This window comes from Pleurodeles waltl, chromosome 3_1, assembly GCF_031143425.1.
Source record: "Pleurodeles waltl isolate 20211129_DDA chromosome 3_1, aPleWal1.hap1.20221129, whole genome shotgun sequence".
Taxonomy (NCBI): domain Eukaryota; kingdom Metazoa; phylum Chordata; class Amphibia; order Caudata; family Salamandridae; genus Pleurodeles; species Pleurodeles waltl.
Window position 1 is genome coordinate 517,740,586 of NC_090440.1, and position 26,710 is coordinate 517,767,295.

Consider the following 26,710-nt stretch of genomic DNA (forward strand, 5'->3'; position numbering starts at 1 on the left):
GTTTTTAAGATGTATTACATATGTAGTGCCCGGCTGGTGCTAATGGGGAGCTGGGTGACATTGGTTAACATCCTCACTCTACCCACCTATGTGACAAAACAATCAATCTGAGCTCTCTACAGCCCAAGATGTACCTTCCGGGCATTCAAGTTAATAAAGGGTGTAAAAGAAACCAAAGGGCAATGGCAGACCTAGAGAAAACCAAGCAGTTGAGATCAGCTAAAAGCTTATCTTTATTTGGGTAGGTGCTTCCCACTCCGCTTTTGGCACGATTATCCAAAAAACGGTTCATTGCACTGAAATGGTGAAGTGCACTCTTTATATCAAGAATGACAGCACGCAAAAGCGGCTCGCCGTAGTGAGTGGATCTGAGCAGTGAACGCCAGCAGTTACATTCTGTTAGAGTATAGCAGGAATTTTTAATTGGTCGTTCATACTGTAAATCTCATGACATCATAATGTCCTTTCAGTTTTGAGTTAAAAAAGGAAAAACCCATTTGTATTGAGCAGATGGACGGGAAAAAAAAACAATTATGTAAACTCTCAGAACAACAAGTAACCACTTGCAAATAAATAAGTGACCAATGGTAGTTTGTCATGAATTTTTATTATCTCTTGTATTAAATTAGATATTTCGTACCAAATCTTACACAAAAGCAATTGACCTTCCTTCACAGAAGGAAGAGTGCAAACTTTTTTCTCATTACACTTTTATTTAAACCGGCCAATTGTCTTTGTTAGACTTAAAAAATATCAACCTGTCTCGAAATGTGGCACATTTTCTAAAACTGGCACATTTACTGTGCATTCTGTGATGACCAGTTGATTTAGAGACATGCATTCAAACTCTGAGTGGACTCAGCGCTTTCACTCTATCACTCACTGGCCTTTCTCAGTATGCATAGCTCTCTAGCAGCCGTGTTTGAGGCAGGAGAAAGGCTGGATACAAATCGGATACAGTATATGAACTGAGGACTTGGAGAAAGGAAGAGGCTAGGGCAGGAGAAAAAGAGAGAAGTCACATTCGTATATTAATGACAACCGGACTAGGATGCCGACGTTTGCCAAATGTACCGGGTGCCAGACCCTCAAAAAAATATAAAGCATGGTAGCGCAACTGTGTAAAATCTTGAACTTGTCATTTAACAAAATGGGAGATAAGTGAACTATGAGCCCTTCTCAACCTGCAATTAAAGTCTGATATTAAATATCCTCCCCTCAATGGAAAAACGTGTAGAATATGATGCCTCGTAATTCCACTACCAAAGAATCTGGATGCTACTACCCTCCCACAACTAAAAAGTATGCGGACTCCATTGTCCTTTCCTGTTGTTCTGAAAATTCACTTATCTCGCCTGCTGTCTCACCAATACTGGAAAAATCGACTTGTGCAGTCTGATTGCATTTTTCATAGGACTGTACCTTTCCCCTTCTTCTATCCACCGGCACAAAATATCTGATTGTTCCTCATTCCCTTACACCAAGGTCCCTTCCTCAACCGCAAATATAACCAATCTACCCTGCGTCAACAAGGCCCACCAGAAACACCGATTCTGTCTCCTATGTCGCTACCACTGAAAGAAAATGATTTTCTCTACTTACCCCCCCAGTAAACAAACATTTGCTCTCCTGCTCCTATACCTCACCAACTAAGCACTCTTCTCCTAGTGCACCCGAACCCCCCATTCCCGCTGCCGTTAGCTTTGCAGATGGCTCTTGGAAACCACTGCACACTCGCAGTAGGCACCAAGTTTTTCCGCAACCCCGCAATGAACACATGCTATTGTTTGAAAATATTGCACATCATAAACTGATAACACCAGAACTGAACATCATCCCACAGACCCAAACAGTTTCTGCATGCTGGAAACTGCCAACACTAGTTGTGGGTAGTTCATGGACTTTGACACCTTTAGGTGGGAAGCACCTTGTTACAAATTGTGTTCCTCCACAACAGCAGCAATAAAGCTGGAAAAGAAACATTGCACCTGGTCTTTTTACCTTACAAAGTGCCACTATCATAACAATCTACAACAGAATACTATTATATCAGGTCAGCTATAATTATTTTAAAACAACAAGACACCTCTATTATAAACGTATACTTTTAACATATACAGACCTACAAAGCATTGTTAGAAAACACTTGTTAAATGTAAAATGGGCTAACTGCAGCATTATTATTGGCATTCAGTTATTTCTACTAAAAGTGACATAACTACAATGTTAAAGTAAGTATAAGGGTGTATTTTCATGTGAACCCAGATGAATGCGTTCTAGTCCAACCTTGTAGCCAAAGATGCACACTGGCAGGCAGTCATGTTAAAGATAAGCTTCGCCTGTGGACACTTGTCCACATAAGCTCAGCTGTCCCCACAATAACGCCTATTGCGGAAAGACCTAAAGGCATGATGATCAATCGAGGACTACAGACACTGCTTGCTGTATAAAAAGACCTCTGAATCATTGATTTAAAGATGATCTATGTCTACTTCCAGCAGAAATTAGTTCAGCCAATCGGCTGCACCTACGCAACACAGTATATGCCTATGAAAACTTGCAAGACTAATAAAATGCTCGAAATCCAAGCCTGGTAGATAGTCCGGATAGTCAAAACTACAGACAGAATATGCATGTCAATGAAGTTGCCAGGATGCCTCGCTCTGAGAGTGTGGATGGAGCGAATGGCTAGTTGGGTGGCTAAACCATTATTGTTTGTGTGTAAAGTAAAAGCAGGGGGCTGGATAGGTAGAAGGTCCCACCTGTAGTTTAGAAAGATTTTCTTGTGGCCTCTACTCCTGCTCTATGTTTGACAAAAATACTGCTGAATTTGCACATTGCCCGGCCTAATGAGCCCCTGAATAAGCACCAACATGAGATTAATTCTTAAAGGTGGATGCTACCACAACAGTTTTCATCACTCAATCAAAATATGATTATGAATAGCCAACAACTGTTACTTCTTCACCGGTCTGAATGACAATCGCTTTAAAGTATTATGTATTTGGACATGAAACTATTGTTTGATATGTGCCTATCATGGAACCCACCTATCAGATGAAAGCAGGCTTATAAAGCCGGTCTGTTAGGGTACTTACTGTACATGCTCGCAGACTCTGATAAAAACTTGGTAGTTCAGAGTTCCCTCCCTTTCAGTACACTAAATCCTCATCATATACGTAAGATTTTCATCTTATGTTTGAAGTTAGAAACTGAAGTGAGATTTTAGTGGGTTTTTGGTTCTGGCTGCTGTACAATACAAAAATGACTCATAAAATAAACTGGAATTAAAAAAATGAATTTACTTTGCATGGTATATAGTCCCAGGAAGCACGAGGGTCCCACAGTAAAATTAATCTTCATTTTCCTAATGGTTTTTGCAGCATTCGAGTATGATTAAAGAGTCTGTCCCTCAGTTTAAAATGGGTTTACACACCAACAGCAAAAAGAGCATTAAATGGTACTAAACATATGCAAATGAAGAACATCATAAAACATGAGGAGTGTGAACAGAAAAGATACTGCCAATTAACTACAGTTTGGGGAAAACGGAGACAAACAGATTTAATAGAAACTTGCAAGACTTCCAGCATGAGGTTAGGGGTGCGTCACTCATATGTTAGACAACCCCATCAAGTGACTGTTTCAGTTCTACAGCCACTTTAGGCCAGAAGAGATTTCTCCACATTTTTTCTACTTTAGTTTACTTCTAGGGAGAAATGAGAAAGGCTGGTACATAGGACGTGCTGTGATCATGATTTGAACGAACACAGAATGAGCCTGGCCTAGGCAAATCATTTGTAATCAGAAAGGTTATGGGTAGATTAGGTGGATAGAGACAGTGGACTTTGAACCAATGCAGAGGGGTGAACAGTGCTCCACTGCAAATCAAGTGCTCTATTCCACCTCCTAGGAAAACGACCATTAATCCTACACCAGGGATGGTCAGTGGTGCTGTATGGGTCTTCCGAATGCAGAGGAGCCTTTTCCAGTTATAAACTGTGTCTTTCAGTTTACAGATCTGCTGAGTGTAAGATCAAGTGCATGATGGGTATACTATAAAAATAGAATCTCATGCATGGGCACGTTAAAAACCATCTCTAATCAGCTTGTGGTTTAAAAGTCCTGCCTTGTTGAAAGCTTAGAATTTGCAGAATCTGATTCCCAGGTTTGAAATTAAACAGTCACAAGGACACTTCATTCCTGCTGCAAACGAGGCTCCTGGTGGCACGCCTACTCATCAAGTTATTTAGGGCAAGAGGAAGTTAGATGATATCCTCAAGGTTCCTCCTAGGAGCCAGGACTCCACTACCTTAGAAGTAGCAGTCTTGGTGAAACTCCCAGAAAGCCCCAACGAGAAGGTCATGTGCTGTGAACTGCTCTTTCACCTCCCCAACCCCCACAAGCGTGGACAAAAGGTGGAGCTGAGAAGCGTGCGCCACTTGGAATGACCCAGTCTGCAGTGCCCTGCGATCACTGCTCTCTTCGTGACTAATAACACTGTACCCCACATACGGCGTAACATGTAACGAGAGCAAATTCTACAAAAAACTCACTCATTTAAAACACTGAAAGGCAGCTTCCAATGTACAGACCAATTGAATAGCTCAGTTCGCTTTTAATTAAGGAATGCTATCTAAGTTTTAGTCCCCAAGCTACCTTAAAGGTTTTCTTGTTCACTCGATTTCAAGGAGTTACCTAGGCTCAGAAACGTGCACGTGTCAACACGTGCACTTGTTTAACTGTGGACACGCCTATGGAGCCTCAGAAAGTACACCTAATACAGAGAGAGTAAAGTGAGGTAGCCTTCCCACTAGATTACTCAAAATGTTCAGGATCACACATACTGAAAATACAAAATAAAATCCCAGCTAAAATGCACTCCCAAAGCTTGCCTGGTGAAGGCATTTGGTGAAATGGTGAGAGGTAATTAGTATAGCTTATGCTGGGTGCTGTATGCGCAAAACACAGGTTTATTTCCTGTTTTAAAGAGCCAGTCTAACCTTGTTAACGATTTTTCCAACTTAAAAAAAAAAAAAAAAATTGAACTTTTAACAAGGAAATATTTCTGTATCTCGAGGCTTGCACACTCTCCCTGCCCTTGGTATCCAAGATAGGATATCACCAAGAAACGTGGTGTTGACAGCAATGGGGAGGCAATTCCCTCCTTTTCTAAACCCATGGAAAATGTCAAGCAGATGAAAGGAGGGCAACAGTGAATGATTTTTTGGGGAAAGTGGCTATGATATCAATGATACCTAAAGAAAAAGTTCCATGTAAACATTACCGATTAAGCTCTAGTTAAAGAACAAGGCAAAGTCCATCAAAACACCTGGGCTTTTCAGAAGTAGTTTTACCGATGTACATCGTTACCAGACACACCGTTTTTTAATAATTAGGCCTCAGATCATGTCACATACTTTCTCAAACACATCTTTTTTTCCACAACCACATTAAAGAATTTTGAGCTCTTTCCTAGGAATCGGAAGAACATGTAAATGCGCTTTACCCTCATAACGGAAATTAAACACGGTTTCGATAAACTTATGCCATTACAACAGACCCGTATTCTTCAGGATGGGTAAAGGCAAATCTTACATTGTGGCATTCTCACAGAGAAGGTTGGACATTAAATACTGCCATTCTTAACAAGCAACAAGTTAACAAGTGCAAGAATATATATTTTTTAATTCTATTTCTTCTCATGCTCCTAGAAACAGAATAACTGTACTATGGCCCCAATTACGAATTATCAGTGAATATTCTAGGTGGCCAGAGTTACTGTTTCTGATATTTGCTGGCATTTACACTCTTGTTGTGAACTAAACCCCACAAAATGGGGACTAACAGGACACCGATTTACTTGGTGGTATTCTGCATGGTATTCCCCTCTCAGTGGGGTTTAACCACCTGCTCTGAGCACAGGGATCATGGAGACTGGTCTACGTGGGAGTGGGAGAACGCTGGGGAAAGAAGGGGTAAAGGTTGGTTTGCAGGGGAGCATTACATGCACTCCTCACGTCTTGTCTAAAAGTAACGCTGGGGCCAAGAAACAGGTCCAGAATGAAATGCAACCCTCCTAAAGGCGATTTTACTGGCAGGATTGTCTAGTGAGGTAAAATCATATCTGGTGTTCCCACCCCCAGTAAATATGCGTGCGAGAACAATAGTTCACTCTTGACTGAATGGAGCTGAATTCCACACAGAAATCCCAATCAACTCATAGAGGAGAACTAAGTGATAAAGTTGTAAGTGCTTGGATGTTGCTTTATTTTGTCCCCGCCCCCTAATTGTATATGAAGGTTTTACTGTTGAACACATTAATTATTAATAAATTAAATTATAGATACCTTATACCATTGCCTCCGGAGAAGCCCAAACAGAGCAAGGCTGGAAGGGAAGGCCAAGGAAGAAACTTGTACCTTAGTCATGGCAAGCTATGGTACATCTATGCAGGGATAACTGGGAAGGAAAGAGGCATTGCCAAAATCCAGCCTGCCCTTCAGTGGTGACCCCTTGTCAACGGGGGTGGCAGGCGCTGGGCAGGGGGTGGAGGAGGTTGGTATTAAAAAAAAAAAAAGAAAAAAAAAGAAAACATACCTTTTATGTTGGGCAAGATGGTTCCGTCCCTCCTTCCTCCTGGGACTCCAGGAAGCACAAGGCTCCCAGTCTCCCCTCCAATCACGACGCTGCTGTCAACAGCAAGACAGTAGTGTTGTGATTGGTCTGAGCCCCCTGCTTTGGTGCTCAGACAGGGAGTAGGGTCCTGTGCATTTTCTCCACCCAGCTGTTCAATACAACCGGTTGGAGAAATATACGTGTGCATGACTGTTTGGCCAGCCCAACACGGCTGCCCAAAGCATCATGCTCACTTATGTGCACATAACCCTCCTCCAGCCCAAACAAGCCCCAACCGTGCTCCCGAGGAAAAATAAAATGATAATAACATTACATTATTATTTTATTTTTCCCTTTCGTCCACTGCATAAAGCAGTGGGGTGACGCTCCTCCGCTAAGGAGGAAGAGTCGCTGCCCTTTCCTATCCTGACCCTTTAGCCTCCACTCTTGTTTCAGTCAATATTTGTGCTGCCCCTGTCCCACAACTTGGGGAGGGTGGAGTGGGAGTAGTAGGGGTTGTAAGGTGGCAGTGGAAGTCTTAAATGTCAATTCAAACATTTGTAAGAGGAAAAGGCAAAAACAGATACATTTAATTAAGAAAATAAATACTGAAAGAACCTATCTTATGGCAAAACTAACTTGCATCAACATATCCAGACACTAGTTTGAAACTCATATTCAGTCAACCGATGAGCTTAGGGGCACTGCACAGGTTGCTTTATCAAGATAAGAGACCCAACCAGTAGTGCAGTAGAGTCCACCACTACCACACAGCTACATTTGTAAATCCCAAGTCTGCTGGATAAGAGGGATGTTGCCAGTCACATCTCAGAACCCTTATTTTGGTTCATCAGCCACTTCAGTGGATAAGGAAATGGCTTCTGCCAGACGAGGGAGTCAGGCAGTTGGCACTTTTGCTTCATGGTGCATTGTGTAAATGAATTACCACAGGGAGAAAAAGGGTAACTGTAAAATTAAGAATTAAAGTGAATAATCACAATTCAAAGGTATCTCAAAATCTAATTTGCAGTATAGCAGCCTTAGGCAGTAAAAGGATTCAAAGTATTTGCAATCATAACGGAGATGTGCTAACAATTTAACTATCATGACTATGTGTAATGACAAAGGTGCTTTGTAATAGCTCACTTTGGCACTCTTTAAGGAATTCAGGAAGTACTGAACACACGGTCACACCACAGAGCTAAAAACACAGAAAAGCTGGAAAACATCAACGTAGGGCCTGATTAAGCTACAAACGTGCAATGCAAACTTTAAGCACTCAGCCAACTCCTCCTTTATGTTTTTTGTTCGCCTTGCTGGTTGTGTATGCTTCATTGTAATGTTATGTTCTCTCTGATTTCGGGAAACTAGACGCCATACAGTAAGAGTATGTGGTCTACCGTCTGTTTCAGCTAACTGTTTTTGTGTGGTATGCTATTGTGGTGTTATTCCATAGATGTTCCACATTGGTGGAGCTTGGAGCCTCTGCAAAGTCTTGGGTCTCTGTAGCTGGGCTCCCCTCCTCTTGAGTTTTAAAATAGACTATGTAAAAAACTGGCAGAACAATCCCTATCAACAGCATGAACAGAACGGCATTCCACCATCGGATGCCACAGTCTGCACCAGAGGTACCGCTCTTCTCAGGGAAGGAACCAGGGGAAAAGCCGCTGACAAGGCTGGAGGGCAAGGTAGCGGATGATTGCTCTGTAGACTGCACCGCTGCTTCAATGTTTTGATCAATCTCCTTAAAATATTCTGTTAGGTCCGCCCGACTGTTCATGTCATCGACTTCTGGGGACTCAACCAATTTAAGTCCAAAGGATGAAACTGTGGGCTGAAGAGGTCTCAGTTCTCCCCTCCCCTCTGTCAGAATCCCATTGGGTTTCACTGGGATCTTGATTGACTTTAGAGCATAAATGTCTTGCTCCCTGATGAAGTTGTTCACACGTTTGATGTCAGCAACCTATGAGAAACAAAGAAGGGATTAACTCCATAAAATACATCATAAATAGTCTCAAATACTCCAAAAATATGCTTTGCCAACAGTTCAGAGTATACTAATATCAGCCTCTTACAAAAACATGAATTGAAAGACTGGACAGAAGCAACTTGGTGGAATGGAGGATGGTCACGAACGGGCGATATGCAACAACACAAGGATTATATGGCAAGAACACAAGTTATGCAGCAGGGCTGGCTGATTTATGCTACATAGCAGGATCGATATATGTGGAATACTAAAAGAGTAAAATCATTTATGCTGCTCTTTCCTGTGAATGGTTATGTAATTACAATAATTAACTACTGGTACCAAATATTGAACTGCTATCCCTTACGACCCAAAGGAAAATTCAGTTATGTACAGATTTGTACTACACATTTTGCTGGAGTATGGAAAGGGCGACCCCTTGTAGCCTCCATGTAACTGGGTTATGCTTACGTGTGTGAAGATTTCTGTAGTTTGTCCTTGTACAATTCAGTTAAATACTTTTTAAAAACAATATGTTCTTCTTGAATTAAACCATAGGACCATAGTACACTTAATAGTGTCTTCTGCAAATTATATCTTCCTTAAAAAGTAAATTAGTTTGAGTATACTATGTGTTGCACTTACTGTTCCATAAACCTACTTGCGCAAACAACTTTAAACACATTTCTTGAAATAAAAGATATACTTCTTTTGTACATTCCACACATGCCATATTTTAAAATCCACCACTACACTTGTGTACTAAGTGTATGGCTCATCCCTTGTACCTAATAGATGTGTTGAATTTGTCAGTCTCCTAGTCTCTAAGCAAAATAAGGATTAGAAAAGTCAATAGGTCTCGCCTCTACAAAAGCTATTGACATTGGCAATGTGTTTTTGCCATGTTCTACACCAGTGTGGATGATGTTCAGCATGGCTAAAAGTTAGTGGTGTGGAGTGTCGTAGAGCGGAGAGGGGGAGTAGAGTGTCAGAGTGGAGTGGGGGAGTAGTATCGTAGAGTGGAGAGTCGAGTGTCGCAGAATGGATTTGTTGGAGTAGAGTGTCGTAGAGCTGAGTAGAGGGGACTAGAGTTCAGAGGCAGAGAGTGTCAGAGTGCGTACAGTGGAGTTGGGTGGAATAGAGTGGAGTGAGTTGGAGTGGACGGAGGTAGTGGGGGATTGTAGTAGAGTGCGGTGGACTGGACAGGGGTAGAGTGGGATGGACTAGTCTAGACTGAAATGGGGAGAGGTGGATTCGATTGGAGTTTGGTGGACTGGATTGGAGTGGGGTGTGTTGGTTTAAGGGTGGAATGGATTGAAATGAGGTGGACTGGATTGGAGCGAGGTGGAGGATTGGGGGGATTTTTTGGGAGAGGAGTGGGATAGATTGGATTTGAGTGGGGTGGGTTGAAATGGAATGAAAGGACTGGAGTGGGATGGATTAAGAAGGATTGGAGAAGGATGGATTTGAATGAAGTAGTTGGACTGGAGTGGATTGTATTAAGGTGGATTTGACTGGAGTGGGGTGGATTGGACTGAGTGGGGTGGACTGGATTTGAGTGGGTGAGGTGGAATGGAGTGGATTGGTGTGAGGTGAATTAAGAAAGATTGGAGTGGGGTGGATTTGAGTGAAATGGGTGGTGTGGATTAGGTTGCTGTGGATTGGACTGGAAGGGGGTGGAATGGATCTTAGTGTGAATTGGGTTGGATTAGATTGAAGTGAGGTGGGTGGGTTGGATTGGAATGGAGTGGAGCAGGGTGGGATGGATTAGAGTGGAGTGGGGTGGATTGGACTGGAGTGGGGTGGGTGGGATGGACTGGAGTGGGGTGGGGTGGGATGGATTGGACTGGAGCGGGGTGGATTAGACTGGAGTTGGGTATTCTGCTGTTGCCATGCTTTCATTTGATGTTTTTCTTTATAGTCCAGCTTTCTCCTTTTCTCTGTGTCTGTCATAGATTGCTTTTGACATTCTTTTATTTCTCCCCTATTTCTTTTATTTGCCCTTTCCTGGAGGTATTAATCACATTCTTTTTTCTTCTTTGCTCTTTCCATGTTTCCCTCCTTACGTGAGTGTTAGTGAAATGAAAGGGTAGCATTGTCAACTTTCTGAGTCAGTTTATTATAAGATTGTAAGGATCGATCGATGTATGCCTTAGGCCTGCAGCACCGCGGCAGACACCGACAGAAATAAAGAGGTAAGAGGTCTGTGCATTATGACTGGATGTCTGTGCCTGCCCTGTCATATGATAAATCCTCGAATAGCTTTACGGGGCAATAGTGCAAGCGGATGTAAAGCTGACACTGAAGCACCCTCTGATGGTGTATTTTAAGAACTCCGCAGATCACGGCTTTAGGGAGCACCTTGTGTTTCCACTTTAGGCCGCGGAGAGGTGAACACATAGGGGCTCCTCTCGATAGAATAGAGCTGTAACCTGCACTGTAGGGTCATGCAGCGAATAGTATACACCTCCTTTAGTATGACTTCTAAAGCCTCTACATTCAACAAGTTGGACAACCAGGCCTGTGTTTTTCACATTGCGGAATACTGATGCTGTATCATAAATATTATTACCCAAATGAATTGCAGTCAGTTAGTTTATCGACTTGGGCTTAGGTGATCTTGCTAGATCTTGCGCACTACACACCACCCGAAACTTCAATATTTGAGGGTAGCTCACCGAGATACACAATGCATTCAAAGTACACATATGCCCCGAAGTGGTACTTCACGTATTTTTTCATATACTAAGGATGTGTTATTTAACTCCATTTATTTGTTCTTAGCCAGTGATCATCTAACGTGGTAAAAACATCGTTTGCATTAGACAAAATACAAGTATGTTTCATACAGTAGAACAGCACTACCCAATTAAAAAACATAAGAGGAAAATACAAGTGCCTTAAAATATGTGTAACAGCTACTGGATATTAAGGCTACAGTGATGCACAACCGCTCACAGGCAGTACAGCACTGTGAAGTCAGACAAAGGAGAAAGGCAATGTAGGCAGTGAAGCACTGTCTAAGCCGAGACAAGTGAGAGGCAGTCAGTGGGAGATGACTAAAATCCAAGCCTGACTGTAACTATGCAACGAGGCAGTCTCAAGGGGGAAAAAGGGTAGAAAGAGGGCGTGATCGTTCCCACACTCATGGAAGTGCTGCGATAAACACAAGCCATTATTTTGCTGTTACTGCATAATAACGATTTAAAATGAGCATCAAATACTAACCCCAAGCGTGTAGCCAGTTCACTGCCTTCCAGGAAACCCCTTGCATGCATTTCCACTTTTCACACCGTCTTCACCTCCGCCACCCAGTTCTTAATGACTGTAACAGACTGGCGTGTACAGGGCTTGGCAGGGGGAGCCGCAGAGAAACTCAGTGCTCCCTGGGAGCCTATGAGCTCTGATTCTGCAAGCGGAGGGGTAACATGCAGAGACAAGCATTTGCAATGCAACGGGTCTCGCGTTTGCTCATGTTAGAGCTGATAGCGTTGTAAACTCCTAACCCGACTTTTCACCTATCGGCAAAAGTGCATTTATGCACCAAACCCGAAAAAGTGCAATTAACTGTGTAAAGCGCTCGACTTCTGCCAAGCGAAATCGCGCTAGTAAAATAGGGAAAAAGTAGTCCACGAGCGGACAGAAAACAGCGAGCCTCGCATGTTTTCTGCACTTGGTCGATGCGCTCGAGGAGGGCTAGCCACCGGAAAAGGCATGACGTATGCATGCCTTCGACTAATGAAAGCAAGCATATTTTAATAGGCAAGCCCACGAACCAATTAAAAACACTGACGTGATGTCGACAAGCGCATGCAACTCAGGCTCGACCCTAAAAAAGGAACTCGCCTGGAGGTCTAATGTTTTAACTGAAAGCCCAGAATACAATTCCAGGTGGCAAGTTTTCTAAAAGGCAACCACTCGCTCACTGCGCCCTATAAAGGAAAAAAGGGACAGACAAGAAGGCCCCGTCATGACACATGAGGTTAATGATGTAATCGTGCATGACATGTGGGCGCCATCTTAAATTGGGGCGGTATTCATGAAAAATAAAACAGTAGCCGTTTTGTCAGCGCATCGGCAGCGCGTAGCTGGAGATCAATGAAAAAAGTTGTGGTCATCTTTGTGTTGCGCGGGGGTGGGTGGGTGCCCTCGGAAAACTGGGGTGGGTGGGTGCCCTCGGAAAACTGTCTTTAAAACACAACCTTGCTCTTTGAATGCACAGTATTTGAAGAGATAGCAACATTTACAGCCTTGTTTACAGCAGAGCTTGGAAACAAGCAGTCCTCTCCAGTGCTCCAGATGACAGATAAAATTAGTCCCTGAACAGATCTTAAAATGGTGAGCAGTGTATTTATACAGTACCTGGTCAGATCTCCTGCGAGGACACAAAAAAGGTCAAGCATTGGCAAAGCCAATAGGTCACGCCTATACAAGATCCATTGACTTTGTTTTGCCATATTGTACACCGGTGTGGCTCCTGTTCAGCATGGCTGAAGGTTAGTGGTATGGAGTGTCAGAGAGGAGTGGGGGAGTAGTGTGTTGTAAAATGGATTTGTCTGAGTGTTGTAGAGTTGAGCAGAGGGAAGTAGGATTCAGTGGCAGAGAGTGTTGTAGAGTGGAGTGTGGTGGAATAGGGTGGAGTGGGCTAGAGTGGATTGAAGTATTAGGGTAGATTGGACTGGAGTACAATGGGGTGGATTGGACTGAGGTGGCTTCAGAGGAGTGAGGTGTGTTGGATTGGAGTGGGGTGGACTGAAAAGGGTTGAGGTGGATGGGATCGGGGTGGATTAGACTGGATTGGGTGGGTGGTTTGGATTGAAGTGATAGGGCTGGGGTTGATTGGAGTGGGGTGGGTTAGATCGGGGTGGGCTATATTGGATTGCAGTGGGGTGTGTTGGATTGGACTAGGGTGGATTGCATAGAGGTGGGGTGGATTGCAGTGCGGTGCAGTGGATGGACTGGAGTGGGTTGGACTGAACTGGGATAGTGTGGGGTGGATTGAACTGGGTTGGGGTGGATTGTGTTGGAGTGGGGTGGGGTGGACTGGGGTGGGGTAAGCTTGATGGATTGGACTGGAGTGCGGGGACTAACCTGGGATAGGGTGGGCTGGATTGTGGTAGTGTGTGGTGGATTGAAATAGGGTGAGGTAGATGGAGGGGGACTGGAGGAGGTGGACTGAATTGGACTGGGGTGGGGTGGACTGGACGTGGACGGATTGGACTGGGGTGGATTGCACCGAGGGGAGGTAGATTGGATTGGCATGGGGCGGGGTAGACTGGAGTGAGTAGGGTGAATTAGGGTGTGATAGGATGGATTCGATTGAGTGTGGTGGATTGGGTTGGGGAAGACTGGATAAGGGTGGGGTGGACTTGAGTGCAGTGGGGTGGAGTGGATTGTGGTTGATTGGACTAGAGTGGGATAGATTGGTTTGGAGTGGGGTGGACTAGATTGGAGTGGGGTGGGGTTGATTGGATTGGAGAGAGGTATACTCTATTGAAGTGAGGAAGGTGAAGGTGGTTTGGAGTGGGGTGGATTTGACTGGACTAGGTGGATTAATGTGGACTAGATTGGACTAAGTGGGGTGGATTAAAGTGTATTGTACTGGATTGGGTAGCGGTGGACTTGATTGGAGTGGGGTGCATTGGATTGGAGTGGGGTGCACTGGATTGGAGTGGGGTGGGGTGGGTTGGATTGGTGTAGGGTCGATGGGACTGGACTGGAGTGTGGTGGATTGGGGTGAGATGTATTGTATTGGAGTGGGGTAGATTGGACAGGGCTGGATTGGAGTGGGGAGCACTGGGTTGTAATGGGCTGGATTGGAGTGGGTGAACTGAGATGGAGTGGGTTGGATTGGGGGCGTTGAGGTGGATTGGATTGGAGAGGGTTGTTTGGCATTATAGTGGGGCAGGGTGTTTTCGACTGGAGTGGGGCAGATAGGAGTGGGGCAGGACGAGATGGATGGGAGTGGGGAGGATTGTTTTGGATTGAAGTGGGGCAGACTGAACTGGGGCAGGTTATTTTGGATTGGAGTGGAGAAGATTGTTTTGGATTGGAGTAAGGCAGAATATTTTGGATTGGGGCAGATTGTGATCGGACAGATGGTTCTGAATAGGAATGGGGTAGATTGGACTGTGTTTGACTGGAGTGGGAAAGATTGTTTTGGACTGCAGTGGGGCAGATTATTTTAGATTGAAGTGCAGTAGATTGCAGTGGGGCAGATTGTTATGGATTGGGGCAGATTGGAGTGGGATATATTGTTTTGGATTGAAGTGGGCATATTGTTTTGGATTGAAGTGGGGCAGACTAGAGTGGGGCAAATTTTTTGATTGGAGTGAGGCTGATTGCTTTGGAGTGGTGCAGATTGTTCTTAATTACTGGGGAAAATTAGATTGCGATGGGTTGGGAGGACTGGAATGGGGTTGGTTGGAGCAGACTGAATTAGGGTGGGGTCAAGTGGGTTGGATTTTGGGTGGATAGTAATGGGGCTGATTTGAGTGGGGGTGGATAGAAATGTATTGCATGGTTATGTGTTAAAACATAATTTAAGAGATTACACATGATAAAGAAACACTGTTGCTTTGCAATATTTCAAACAAGTTAATTGTCTTCTTTTGAGAACAGCACCCATGAACAAAACAAAAGAAAACATGAGTGGAAAGAGAGAAAAGACGACTTGGCAAAATAAAAGACAGCTAGCTTTAAAAAAAAACAAAAAACTTTGCAATGCTGTTTGTCCCGTTGGGCATGTTTTTGCCAGTCACAAGCCTTCTTTTTGCGGGGCACTAGAAGTTAAAAATAACAAAATAGTACCTTGGTCACATCTGGAGCAGCGAATGGGCACTAATTAAGTTGAATCAATTAGTGCTTGATCCCTGCTCCACACAGAGGAATGGAAATGATGCTAGGCATGCCTTGACGGATTAGGAGGCTGTAAAGAGGAGTGCCATGCAAGCCAACAAGTGGTAAGCGCCGGCGGGCTCCAAGCCCTTTACAGAACACAACAGTTTAGCAAGTGGGACTGTGTGCAAGCAAATGCTCTAGCAGACTCAACCCTAAAAAAGAGGGACAAAGAGGAAGGACTGTCCACTAGCAAGCACAGATTTTTAAAGGACACCGATTTAGAAAAATCTAAATCACTGGGAGGAGTTGAGCCCCACAAAGCATATACAACAGCTCACTATGCACAGCGCAAGCGCTGTCTAGGCTCGATTTAAACAGCCTGCGTAACCGGTCTCAGTAAAATCATTGTCATTGTGAGTCTCACTAGGATGCTCTTCAAGATTAAATTAAAAATAAAAAACACATTACATCTTTAGAAAAAAGAAATGTTTTAGAAACTTGGCAGAGTAAAATTAGTTGAGTTCAGTGGTGAAATAACTTGTTAACATCAGCAAGAAAAATAAATATTAAAAATGGAGAAGTTTGGCACCAGCACACTGAACTGGATGTCAACATGTTGCCTTCATATGTTTTCAGCAAATCTACCTGTGTGCCCAACCTGTGTTTTACTTCCGAGAATGAACACAAAAATGTTCCCTACTCATCACGTATGAATATGAACAATGTGATTTGTGATTCAGAAACACATTTCTGCTGTCCGTGATCAGAGAAGTATTGAAAAAGCAACTCCGTTTTAGGTTCCGGATGCTGCCATTATCAGTGAGAATGCAGGCAGGTAACACTTGCTTGTTTGTTTTTAGTATTTCCATCCAGCGAGTGTTGTAACTCAGATATCTCGCACCCAGAATTTTTATTTCTTCTGGATACTGCACACTATAAAGAAGGAAACAAATGATGTAGTAAGCCCTCCTTTGTGCATCTGCTGCAAAACCCCAACATTTGTTTGGCCCTGGAGTCGATTTTGTTTTGAAAAAGGAATATTATTTCTGTTTGTTCCACTTTCTATAAAATATATTCTAGAAGTCTAACTTCAAGTATAAGTATTACATAGGGTTGTTGGATCAGACATCAAGGTGAAAGGTAAGTAGATGCACATTTGTTAATGTTGTACTATTTAAAATCATTACAAAAAAGAAACTACATTCTATCTTACACCCCCAACCCAAAGTGCAAAGTGTAGGATATTCTTACTATCTCCTTCGCCTTCAAGGATACAACCTATATTAAGAGCTAGTTTTAAAATGCTTGTATGATTCCACTCCACTCGGTGACCATAGTTAACAGAGAGCCTCCAGTCTGCACTTCCATCATTGTGGCACGTCAGGTATGTAAGCAAATAAACCCCAAAGTGCAGGGTATTTATCTTAAAAACAAATTTTAAACTGCTTGTATGGGTTCAGCTTGACTGGGTGACCATGCTAAACTGTGATCCTTCAGTCTGCACTTCCATTGGTTTGGACAAATGTATAGTTGTCCATGCTACCCATGAGATTATAATTGCAATTCACGGCATAAAGTGCAACATTTAAAGTGTGTGTAGTCTTTCTCATCCACTTGGTATCCATGCTAAACTGTGAGCTTCAAGTCTGCACTTCCAAAGTTCTGGCAGGGATATGCTACCATTGGGGTTTTAGTGCCAATTCATGGAATATTTACATAAAGTGCAAATTTTAAAGTGCCTTTAACTTCTCCATTCTACTTGCTATCCAGGCTGAGACTGCACCTTCCACATTCTGGAGAAAGTCTGGGAACGGTGGGTACTAAAATCTAAGATTTTATTCTGCTCTGCGGTAACCTTGATCTGCCCTGGGCAGTTCTTCAACTGCCAAATTCATAAATAGCTGGGAGGATTTTCCGTTTAGGCAGCTGAGATAAAAATATGTATGTTTGACCACTGACTTTGAGTTGCACCACTTTGCATATTAGTTGTTCAGTGTTCACCAGTTGTAGATTACATTTTGTATTCAGTTTAGCTGCCTATTGGCTTTATCGTGGTGCTAGACATTGCAGTTGAGCTGTGTTTTTCCACATGATAAACTGAGCTTGTTTTTCGTATTTCTTTCACACCAAACAGTTAGTCAGTCAACATGATAAGAAAGTACAGTGCAGGGAACGGTGCGGCCTTGGGAGGCGAGCCTTGAGAATCTGGCCAGTTTTCAACGTTTTTCTTCCAACTCTGACCTACAGTAGCCATCATGTTTGAATACTTCTCTTTCATGGGAGGAATTTTCCAGAAAGCCCTTTCGGTTCTTTAAAGGTATAAAAAAAGGTGGCCCTGCTCAGTAGCGAGGGAATTTCCAAGACCTCGTTCAGGATTAGACGTCAAATGCCTGACACACACACTTGTCCTGTGAGGGTGGATTTCTCTTTCTCACAGTTAAACGGGGTTATCTTCTTGCTGGCATGAGAAAGATGAAGGGCTTGGCTGACCCTACGGTGATGAATTTTTACTTTATTCTTTGCTTTGCAATTATGCTATAATATAATCACATATATTTGCTGTGTACATTGCAGTTGAGAATCATTGCGGTATATTTTCCTTTCATTGCTGTGACTATTTTTAAACGTGTGCTTTCGACCTACTAATCTCCTTCATTTTTTAGGAGCCTTGTGGTGAAATAATAATAAATGTCTTCTATGAACTGAGGTGCATTCCAGGGTTGTTTGTCAGCTCTGTCATTAGTGAAAGCAAAAGAGCAGACCAGAACAGCAGCAGCTCTCTGCTGATGAAGGGCTTACCCAGAAACACATGTCCAGAGATTTACAGCACTTGCTGCACCTACTAAGGTGAAATACTTTAGTTTACTTTATGGATAAAAAACAAACTTGTACTGCATTTACCATGATGTACTAGGGCTGACTGCCTGCTGGAGTGTGATGCAGGGTGCTCCCTTTCTGGTTTTTATGTTTGTATGTTTAGTGCATGTAACAACTGGTGTAACCAAAATACCATCAGGGCTTTCAATCTTTCGCAGATGTGTATCACATGGATCAGCGACTCCTCCGCTTGATCAAACAGTCTGCAAGGTTGTTGGTTTCTTCCTTTTTCATGCCCATTCCAGTAGGATCTCAGTGGCATCAGGACAAATCAGTCTCATAAGTTTGTATTTGGACTGATTTGGGAGTGGCTGACTCGAGTACGCTAGGAGAGAGTGTATTGAATAAAGGTCTACTGCCCATTTGCCATGTGCTTTGGACTTCAGGCACCTTAGATCTTGTTCCACTGACATTATCTTAGCATTCTGCATTACTGATTGTGATGCGAGTTGAATTGGGAGATTGCTGTTATTATCTGCCCTGCCTTCTAAGGCAAGATCAAGCTTACTAGTAAAGTTAGGGTCCTAGATTTTCTTCCAGAGGAGACGTTACAATGTGCCACTTCCAGGAGGCTTTTAGTTTTTGGCAGTACACCACATACCTTGCACGAGCACCAGTTCCTGCTTAGTCAAGTTAAATTACAACCTGATTTGTACCTGGTTTGTGCAACCCAGGAGAGAAAATATCAGGTGGTAGCAGGCACATAGTTGTTTATTTAGCCACTCCAAGAGACGATTCTTGAACGCGATGGCTTCATAAGAGATTGTGGACATTTATTTGTTTACCACTACTGTCAGCAAGGCTCTAGAGTTTTTACAGGCAAGTTTCTTTCTTAGACATCCCACATACCATGTCATGTTTTGGACTACTGCCTTTAGAGAATCTAGTTGCGTTACAGGAACTGGAAGATTTTGGCAGAGTCTCCGGGCTGCATATTAACAGGTACAAGATTGCTACGAAATTGGCACAAAAGGGCCCTTGAATGGACAATGGGAAATAGATAATTTCAATATTTAAGAATGCAGATTTCACACACCCTTAAAAAGTCAATATTCATGCAACATGGACAGATTTCGCCACAAATCTAGTGAAAACAATTCTGGAATTAATCTTCTCTGTCTGTCATGAGTACATTTGCAAAAGAAACAATGGTCTTCCTCCCCAGTGTCTATATGCGTCACCAAATTCTCTATGAATGATCTAACAGTCAACATTTTAAGAATTAGATGGCCCGACTTTGCTACTGTGGACAGTCAAAAGGAGCATGGTCCGACTGAATCTCCTAAAAACAGATAGGGGCAAAGGTAGTCTTGGATTGCATGAAGTAGAGCTATACTACATAGGAATGCAATTACAACATGCTGCAAGGTGGTGTGTGGAACCAGATAACTGGGAGAGATAAAAGTGGGACCTTTCAGAAGCAAAACGTCCCAGTACTCCTGAGGAGAAGCAAATATACTGAAACAATATTCCCACATGCCAAACAGAGCCTTGGGGCTCCCTCCCTTTGCCAGGTCTTTTGAACTCTGGGGGCTACAGATGTTTTGGCTTATGAGCCAAGACATGTCAATAGCTGAAAGGAGGGAGGATGGATGACACACTCTTGGGGATCTTTACCAGGGTGAAGAGTTAACCACTTTAGTAGAGACACAGGATGTGTTTGGGGTAGAGCCTGGACAGTTCTTCCAATATGCAAAGCTAGCCAGGACTACCAGAGATCTCTAGTGGGGTTTCTCCAATACTCCGATGTCGAATATTAGAGTTGGAGGCTGTGCCACAGTTTAGTTTCCTACTTTTATAAAGCATTAAACAAATAGCAAACCAAACTAATAAGAACTTGCAGTATTGGGAGGAGGATCTGCAGGCACACCTAACAAATGAAGACTAGGCCAAAGAATGTGCTCAAGTACAGGAAGTCTTTAACAATGTGCGATTTAAATTAATTCACTTCTACTTTTTATGTGTTTGATCCCCCACCAGAGGGTTTAGCCTGATAGAACTGCATGCCCCAGATGCAGAGAGGAAGCCACATTTCGCCATATGACATTGAATTGTAAGGCCCTCATGGAATACTGGACACAGGTTGTAGAGAGGGAAAGCTCTTTAATGAAAATGGTATAGCACTGTCTATTGACAGTAGTACCAAAACCCAAGGGGATATGAATACAGCATATATTGATTGGGACTGTTGTTGGCAAACATACATAAACTGGCTCCAAGTTAAGAGCTCAGAGATAAAATCATGAAATGGGCTCTGGAGGAGGAAATGTGGCTGAAGTAGGTCATAACAGATAACATATTACCTGAAGATCTGACTACATGAGCACGGATGTCAAACACACTGGCAATATTGTCGCAGTGCCCCCAAGAAAAGGGCTAGCCAGGAAAAACAAAAAACTGAGTTAGAACAGTAGTACCATATAATATTACAACACAGAGTAAAAACATCAAATATTTGTAACTGTATAGATGTTGAGCAGGTCAAAATGAGATGAGTTCTGGAATGTTTATGGCACGTTGCTTCTCCCACCCTAATGTACGCCACATTTATCCATATGACTTCTAAGGCCCTTCAGGAATACTGTAACTAGGCTGTAGCGAGCTTAAACTTTGTAATAAACATTAATGTAGAGACAATGGTAAAGCACTGCCTGTTGGGGGTACCAAGACCCCAAGAGATTAGGAATACAGCATAGATTTCTAGTATTGGGGTTGCAGTTGACAAAGCCACGACGTCCATATACAGATTTTAAGTCAGGGGGACAAGTGATAAAAACATAGGAGACAGAGGTGCTGGAATGGGCTCTGGCTGAGGAACTGCTGAAGAAGTAGGCCAGAGTGGCCATTAGCTGAAGAACTCACTACATGGGCAGGGATGAAAAGCACAGTAACAATATCACTGCAGTACTTCCAAGAAACAGGCTATCGGGAAAAGCAAAACACTGAACAGCAGCACCATATAAAGAAGAATAGAAAATATATAACAAAGACTGAAAAACATTAAATATGTGTAACCATATAGGTGCTGAGCTAGACAAAATGAGATGAGTTCTGGAATGTTTATGATATATTACTTCTCCCACACTAATATAAGACACAGGAAACTGATATGACAAAATGTATCTCCACTTCGTTGTTACTGTTGTTGGTTTAGATATACCATTTGTGCAGCATATTCAAATATCATGTTGTTAGAAATGAGGTCCCTAGTTGGCAGTCGATTTGCACCCTGTCCAAGTAGGGACCCTCACTTTAGTCAGCATAAGGGAAATACTCGCTCAGATAACCCCTGCTCACCCCCTTGGTAGCTTGGCACGAGCAGTCAGGCTTATCTCAGAAGCAATGTATAAAGCATTTGCGCATAACACACAGTAATAAGTGAAAACACTACAAAAGGACACCACACCAGTTTTAGAAAAATAGCCTATATTTAGCTATATAAAGCAAGACCAAATACGATAAAAATCCAACATACAGTAAGAAAAATATGAATTCTGCAAGATTTACTCAAAACTACAGTTCCTTGAAGTCGATAGCCCCACCTGGGGCTATCACGGTGTCATGAACAACAAAACCAAAAGTTCAGGCTGGCCTCAGCATCGCGGGCCAGCTGCGGTGACGGGAAGACCCGCAACCAGTACCTTGGATTCGCAGGGCGTCGTGATCCTCGCGGTGAGCACCGGAGAGCAGCGTCGCTGGCGTCGGTTCCGGAGTCGGTGCAGGAGTCGTCGGGCCCTTGAAGTCACGCATCTCGGGGATCGAACTCCGGACTGATGAAAACAGGTGCGCTGGCGGGGATGGCGTCGGGGCTGCAGTGCGAAGCGGGACGATGCGACGTGCGGTGCCCACAGGTCACGTTGCAGGCAGCGGTTCGGTGACGGCATCCAGCGCCGTCGGTGAGACAAGGGATGCGGTGTGAAGCGGGCCGGTGCAATGTGCAGTATTCACAGGTCACGGTGCAGGCAGCACTGTCGTCGTTGCAGAAGCGCTGTCGTCGGTAGGCCCAAGCCAGCCGTGCAGGACGGGACGGTGCTTCTTGACCCTCACGAGCGGTGTCCACAGGCCACGGTGCAGGCAAAGATGCCTGGTGACGACACTGGAGCCGATGGTGCTGGCGTCGGTGGACCCGGGCTGCGGCGTGGGACTGGACGGTGCTTCGTGCTCCTCACGAGCGGGGTCCACAGGCCACAGTGCAGGCAGCGGCGTTGGTGTCAGCAGGAGCGGCGTCATTAGGGATGCCCAGGCTGCAGTGTGAGCAGGCGATGCCGGAGTGCGGGCCCACAGGTCGTGGTGAGAGCAGCGGCTCTGTGAAGTCGTCCGATGACGGCATCGGTGAGACCAGGGTCGCGGTGCGAAGCGGGGGCAATGTGACTGTGTGGCGTCGGCAGGTAACAGTGCAGGCCAGCGGCGTCGTTTGCGGCGTTGCAGTGGTTTCTCCTCTTGAACAGCACAAAACACACAGTTCCCAGTGCTGCAGGTTGAGGAAACTGAAGTCTTTGGTGTCCCTGAGACTTACAACATGAGGTAAGCTCTACTCCAAGCCCTTGGAGAATGTTCTCAAGCAGGACACATAGCAAAGTTCACCCTTTGCACTCTTTTCAGGCAGAAGCAGCAACTGCAGGCCAGTCCAGCAAAGCAACACAGCAAAGGGACAGTACTCCTCCTTCAGCTTTTCAGCTCTTCTCCTGGTTCCTCTTGATTCCAGAAAGATTCTAAAAGTCTGGGGTTTTGGGTCTTCTTCTTATACCCAGTTTTGCCTTTGAAGTTGGCAAACTTCAAAGCAAAGTTCCAAGTGTTTGCAAGATCCTTCCTTGTCCAGGCCAGGCCCCAGACACTCACCAGGGGGGTCGGAGACGGCATTGTGTGAGGGCAGACACTGTCCTTTCAGGTGTGAGTGACCACTCGTCCCCTCCCCTCTAGCACAGGTGGCTAATCAAGATATGCAGGCTACACCCCAGCCCCTTTTGTGTCACTGTCTAGAGGAGAGGTGTGAACTTCAAACTTACAATCTAAAAACCAACTTCACTAAAAGATGTATTTTTAAATTGTGAGCTCAGAGACCCTAAACTCCACATTTTTATCCGCTCTCAAACAGAATCTGCGCTTTAAGGATATTTAAAGGCAGCCCCCATGTTAACCTATGAGAGATAGGCCTTGCACAGTGAAAACCGAATTTGGCAGTATTTCACGGTTAGGACATATAAAACACACTACTATGTGTCCTACCTTAAACGTACACTGCACCCTGGCCATAGGGCTACCTAGGGCCTACCTTAGGGGTGCCTTACATGTAGTAAAAGGGAAGGCTGAAGCCTGGCAAGTGGGTACACTTGCCAAGTCGAATTGGCAGTTTAAAACTGCACACACAGACACTGCAATGGCAGGTCTAAGTCATGTTTAAAGGGCTACTAATGTGGGTGGCATAACCAGTGCTGCAGGCCCACTAGTAGCATTTGATTTACAGACCCTGGGCACCTCTAGTGCACTTTACTAGTAAATGAAATATGCCAATCATAGATAAACCAATCAACAGTACAATTTCTATAGGGAGCACTTGCACTTTAGCACTGATTAGCAGTGGTAAAGTGCGCAGAGACAATAAACCAGCAAAAACAGAACAAAAGAAATCGGAGGAAGAAGGCAAAAAGTTTGGGGATAACCCTGCAAAAAGGGCCATTTCCAGCACATGTCAATGCCACCAACTCTCATGCAGGTTTGCCCATTATGACGCTTCTACTCTGCATCTCCAGGCAACAACGTCTCTGCCCTTATTCTATCTCAATTTTGAGCTGCATAGGAAGAGTCTATACCTTCCCCTGTCCCTCTAAATTCCTCTGTCCAGTGCTTCAGTGGGGCTAGTGGCGAGGTGAAGGGTCTGCAGCACAAGGCTTTCTCTCATCTCACTTCAAATACCATGGTTCCTACACCTCCTATGCTGTCAGTTCTGTCTACACAAAAAGTAGCTGAGGAACACCCTCTGCTCGTGTGCTCTTCTCTCATGTCCCCATCATGCTTCACAGTCTAGGAAATAGTCACCAGCATTCGCTAAACCGTGGTACTATTCCTTTTCTGTGGAAAAGAGTTGTGAACAAACCTCCATTAAAAGATGACCTTCCTTCCACCACAGGGCATACATAATTTCTGTCCCATATCTCTCTTTCATTCTAAAATCCTAGTCAAATACTTTTCAGCTAACTACACTAATTTTTCAAGGTCAATAACAGCTTACATCACCTTCAAACCAGCTTTAGACTGAGCCACTGCATCATGTTGGTGGTTACATTGGTCCTTAATGACCTACAGAGGATAGCTGATCAATATGGATCTCTCCATAGTTTTCGAAATCACTGACAACTTCCTGCTATTGGACAGACTAAAGGATGCTGGTCTTGATGATCGCACCATAAAGTGGAGAGGCCCTTTTTATTGACAATTCCCAAACCACCTTTCTCCCACCACTGAAGTACTGAATGAAGTACACATCCATTAAGGTGACCTGGGTGTTTCTCAGGAATCAGTGCTCTTCTCGCTACTACTCAACATTATATATATTAGCACTAGCCTTCATTCTATACACTGTAAGAGTGAAATTCCACAAACACCCTGACACAACTCATTTGTTGTTCAACTTGTCCTCTCTGGAAAGCTACAGCTTTTTGTCTTCCTTTACCCAGGGCACTCCTGCTGACATTGTAAGCATCATATGTCACTGAATGGCATTAAATGTTTTCAAATTGAACCCAATTAAAGCTGAATTCATCCTGAGTCATTCTGTAGCAATGCTTCCTGCTGGCCAGAGGTCGTAGGTCCTCCTCCTTCATCAAAAGCGATTTGGACCATCCTTAAGTGCAGCTATACAGTCTTGTTTCAGGAAGATAAACTGCCTGAGGAAAAGCTTACCATACATTGACCTTGAGCAGAATACTCTTGTAGTCATGTTTTTTTTCAGTCCCATACTGACTACCGAAATGTAATCAGTCTTGGAGTGCTTGACAAGCCAATAAGACAACTTCAACTGGTCCAAATTGCCACAGCACACATCAAAAAAGGTGCCAGATGCTGGGACTATATTACCCCTATTGTTTGAAATGTGCACTGGCTCCCAGTAAAAAATAAAAATAAAAATAATAATAATACGTTCTAAAGGTGTGGTACACCAGACGATTCATAACTCTTCGCCTCATTTTCTGGCATCCAAAATCCAACTACATGTTATCCAACATGCAATACGCTTCTCTGGCCAATTGCTACAGGACGGTCCTTGGACCAAAACAATTTTGTACAGAGACAGAGCGTTTTTAGTTGCAACTAACAAGGAATGGGTTAATCTCTTGTTGGAACTTTGATCCTTATCTTGTCTTCAGTTTGCCAGAAAAATCTTAAAACCCTTTTTTTAATTCATAAATGTAGTTTTGTATTTATTTTTTGAATGCCCGAATTTGGTTATGTTGTCACTCCCCAAGGCACCATGAAACTCCGGTATGTGTGCTTTACAAATTACAATAACATAAGTACACTTGTGAACTGTGGAGATAGACACTCTTTGCAGCCTCAAGTAGTTAAGTTAAAACCTAACACATCCTGTTGCACTGAAGCAATAGCTGTGCCCTTGGGCCAAAAAAACAATAGTAAGAAGCGTTTGCAATCATATATTTCTTTGCATACTTTTTAGGGTCGAGCCTGCGAGTGCATGCGCTAGCGGAGGTGTCTCCAACAAGTTGTTCATGAGCTACAAGTAGCTCTCCTGTGTGAAGCCCAGGCTACTACTATAGAAACTGTTGCTTGGTTAAAGTATTATATGTATACATTTTAAAAAAAAAGAATACATTTCATATGTAATGGTGTGTATTGTCAGTAATCATAAGGTGTTGTTTGGAGAAAAATGGCTGAAAATGGTTGAACACTCAAAATGCATTTTAAACTATTATTTGAGTAGTAGACATTGATTACTCACATTTTTGCCTTGGTGACAGAAGCAATGCAGCTATGTCTTTTATGTATTACATTCCATTTAGAGACATTCCAACTTAATAATACTTTTTAGGTCGAGCGTAGCAGCGTACAAGTGCTGCTTTCCGACATGTTGTTATTTATCTGTGGGCTTTGAGCACGCCCACCACCTTCATTGTTTCTTAGGCTTGTCTTTCAAAAATCCCTTGATGATGTTGGTAAATGCCTTATGTTTGTCCCGCCTTGAGGCTGGTTTGTTACCGCCTTGCAGACTGACCCTGTTACGTGGCTTATTGGACGATCAGCCATACACTCCAGTGTTAGCGCACTACCTTTGCTTTTGTCTCTCTCCTAGAGATGTTATGGGACATGTATTAGTTGAGAATGTTGTGTTTGTATGCATTAACAAAGAAATGCGCCTGACTGTATTTGCTTTATTATTTTTAAACTACGTAT

General features: G+C 43.6%; 1 protein-coding gene across 1 annotated transcript in view; it reads right to left on the reverse strand.

The window, feature by feature from the left end:
• Positions 1-588: 588 nt before the first annotated feature.
• LYSMD4 (LysM domain containing 4) overlaps positions 589-26,710 on the reverse strand; it is a 74,595-nt gene continuing 48,473 nt past the window's right edge. Inside the window, exon 3 of the mRNA XM_069222780.1 lies at positions 589-8,581. Within this exon, the coding sequence (XP_069078881.1) occupies positions 8,027-8,581 (555 nt within the window). The 3' untranslated portion in view covers positions 589-8,026. The remainder of the gene's footprint in view (positions 8,582-26,710) is intronic.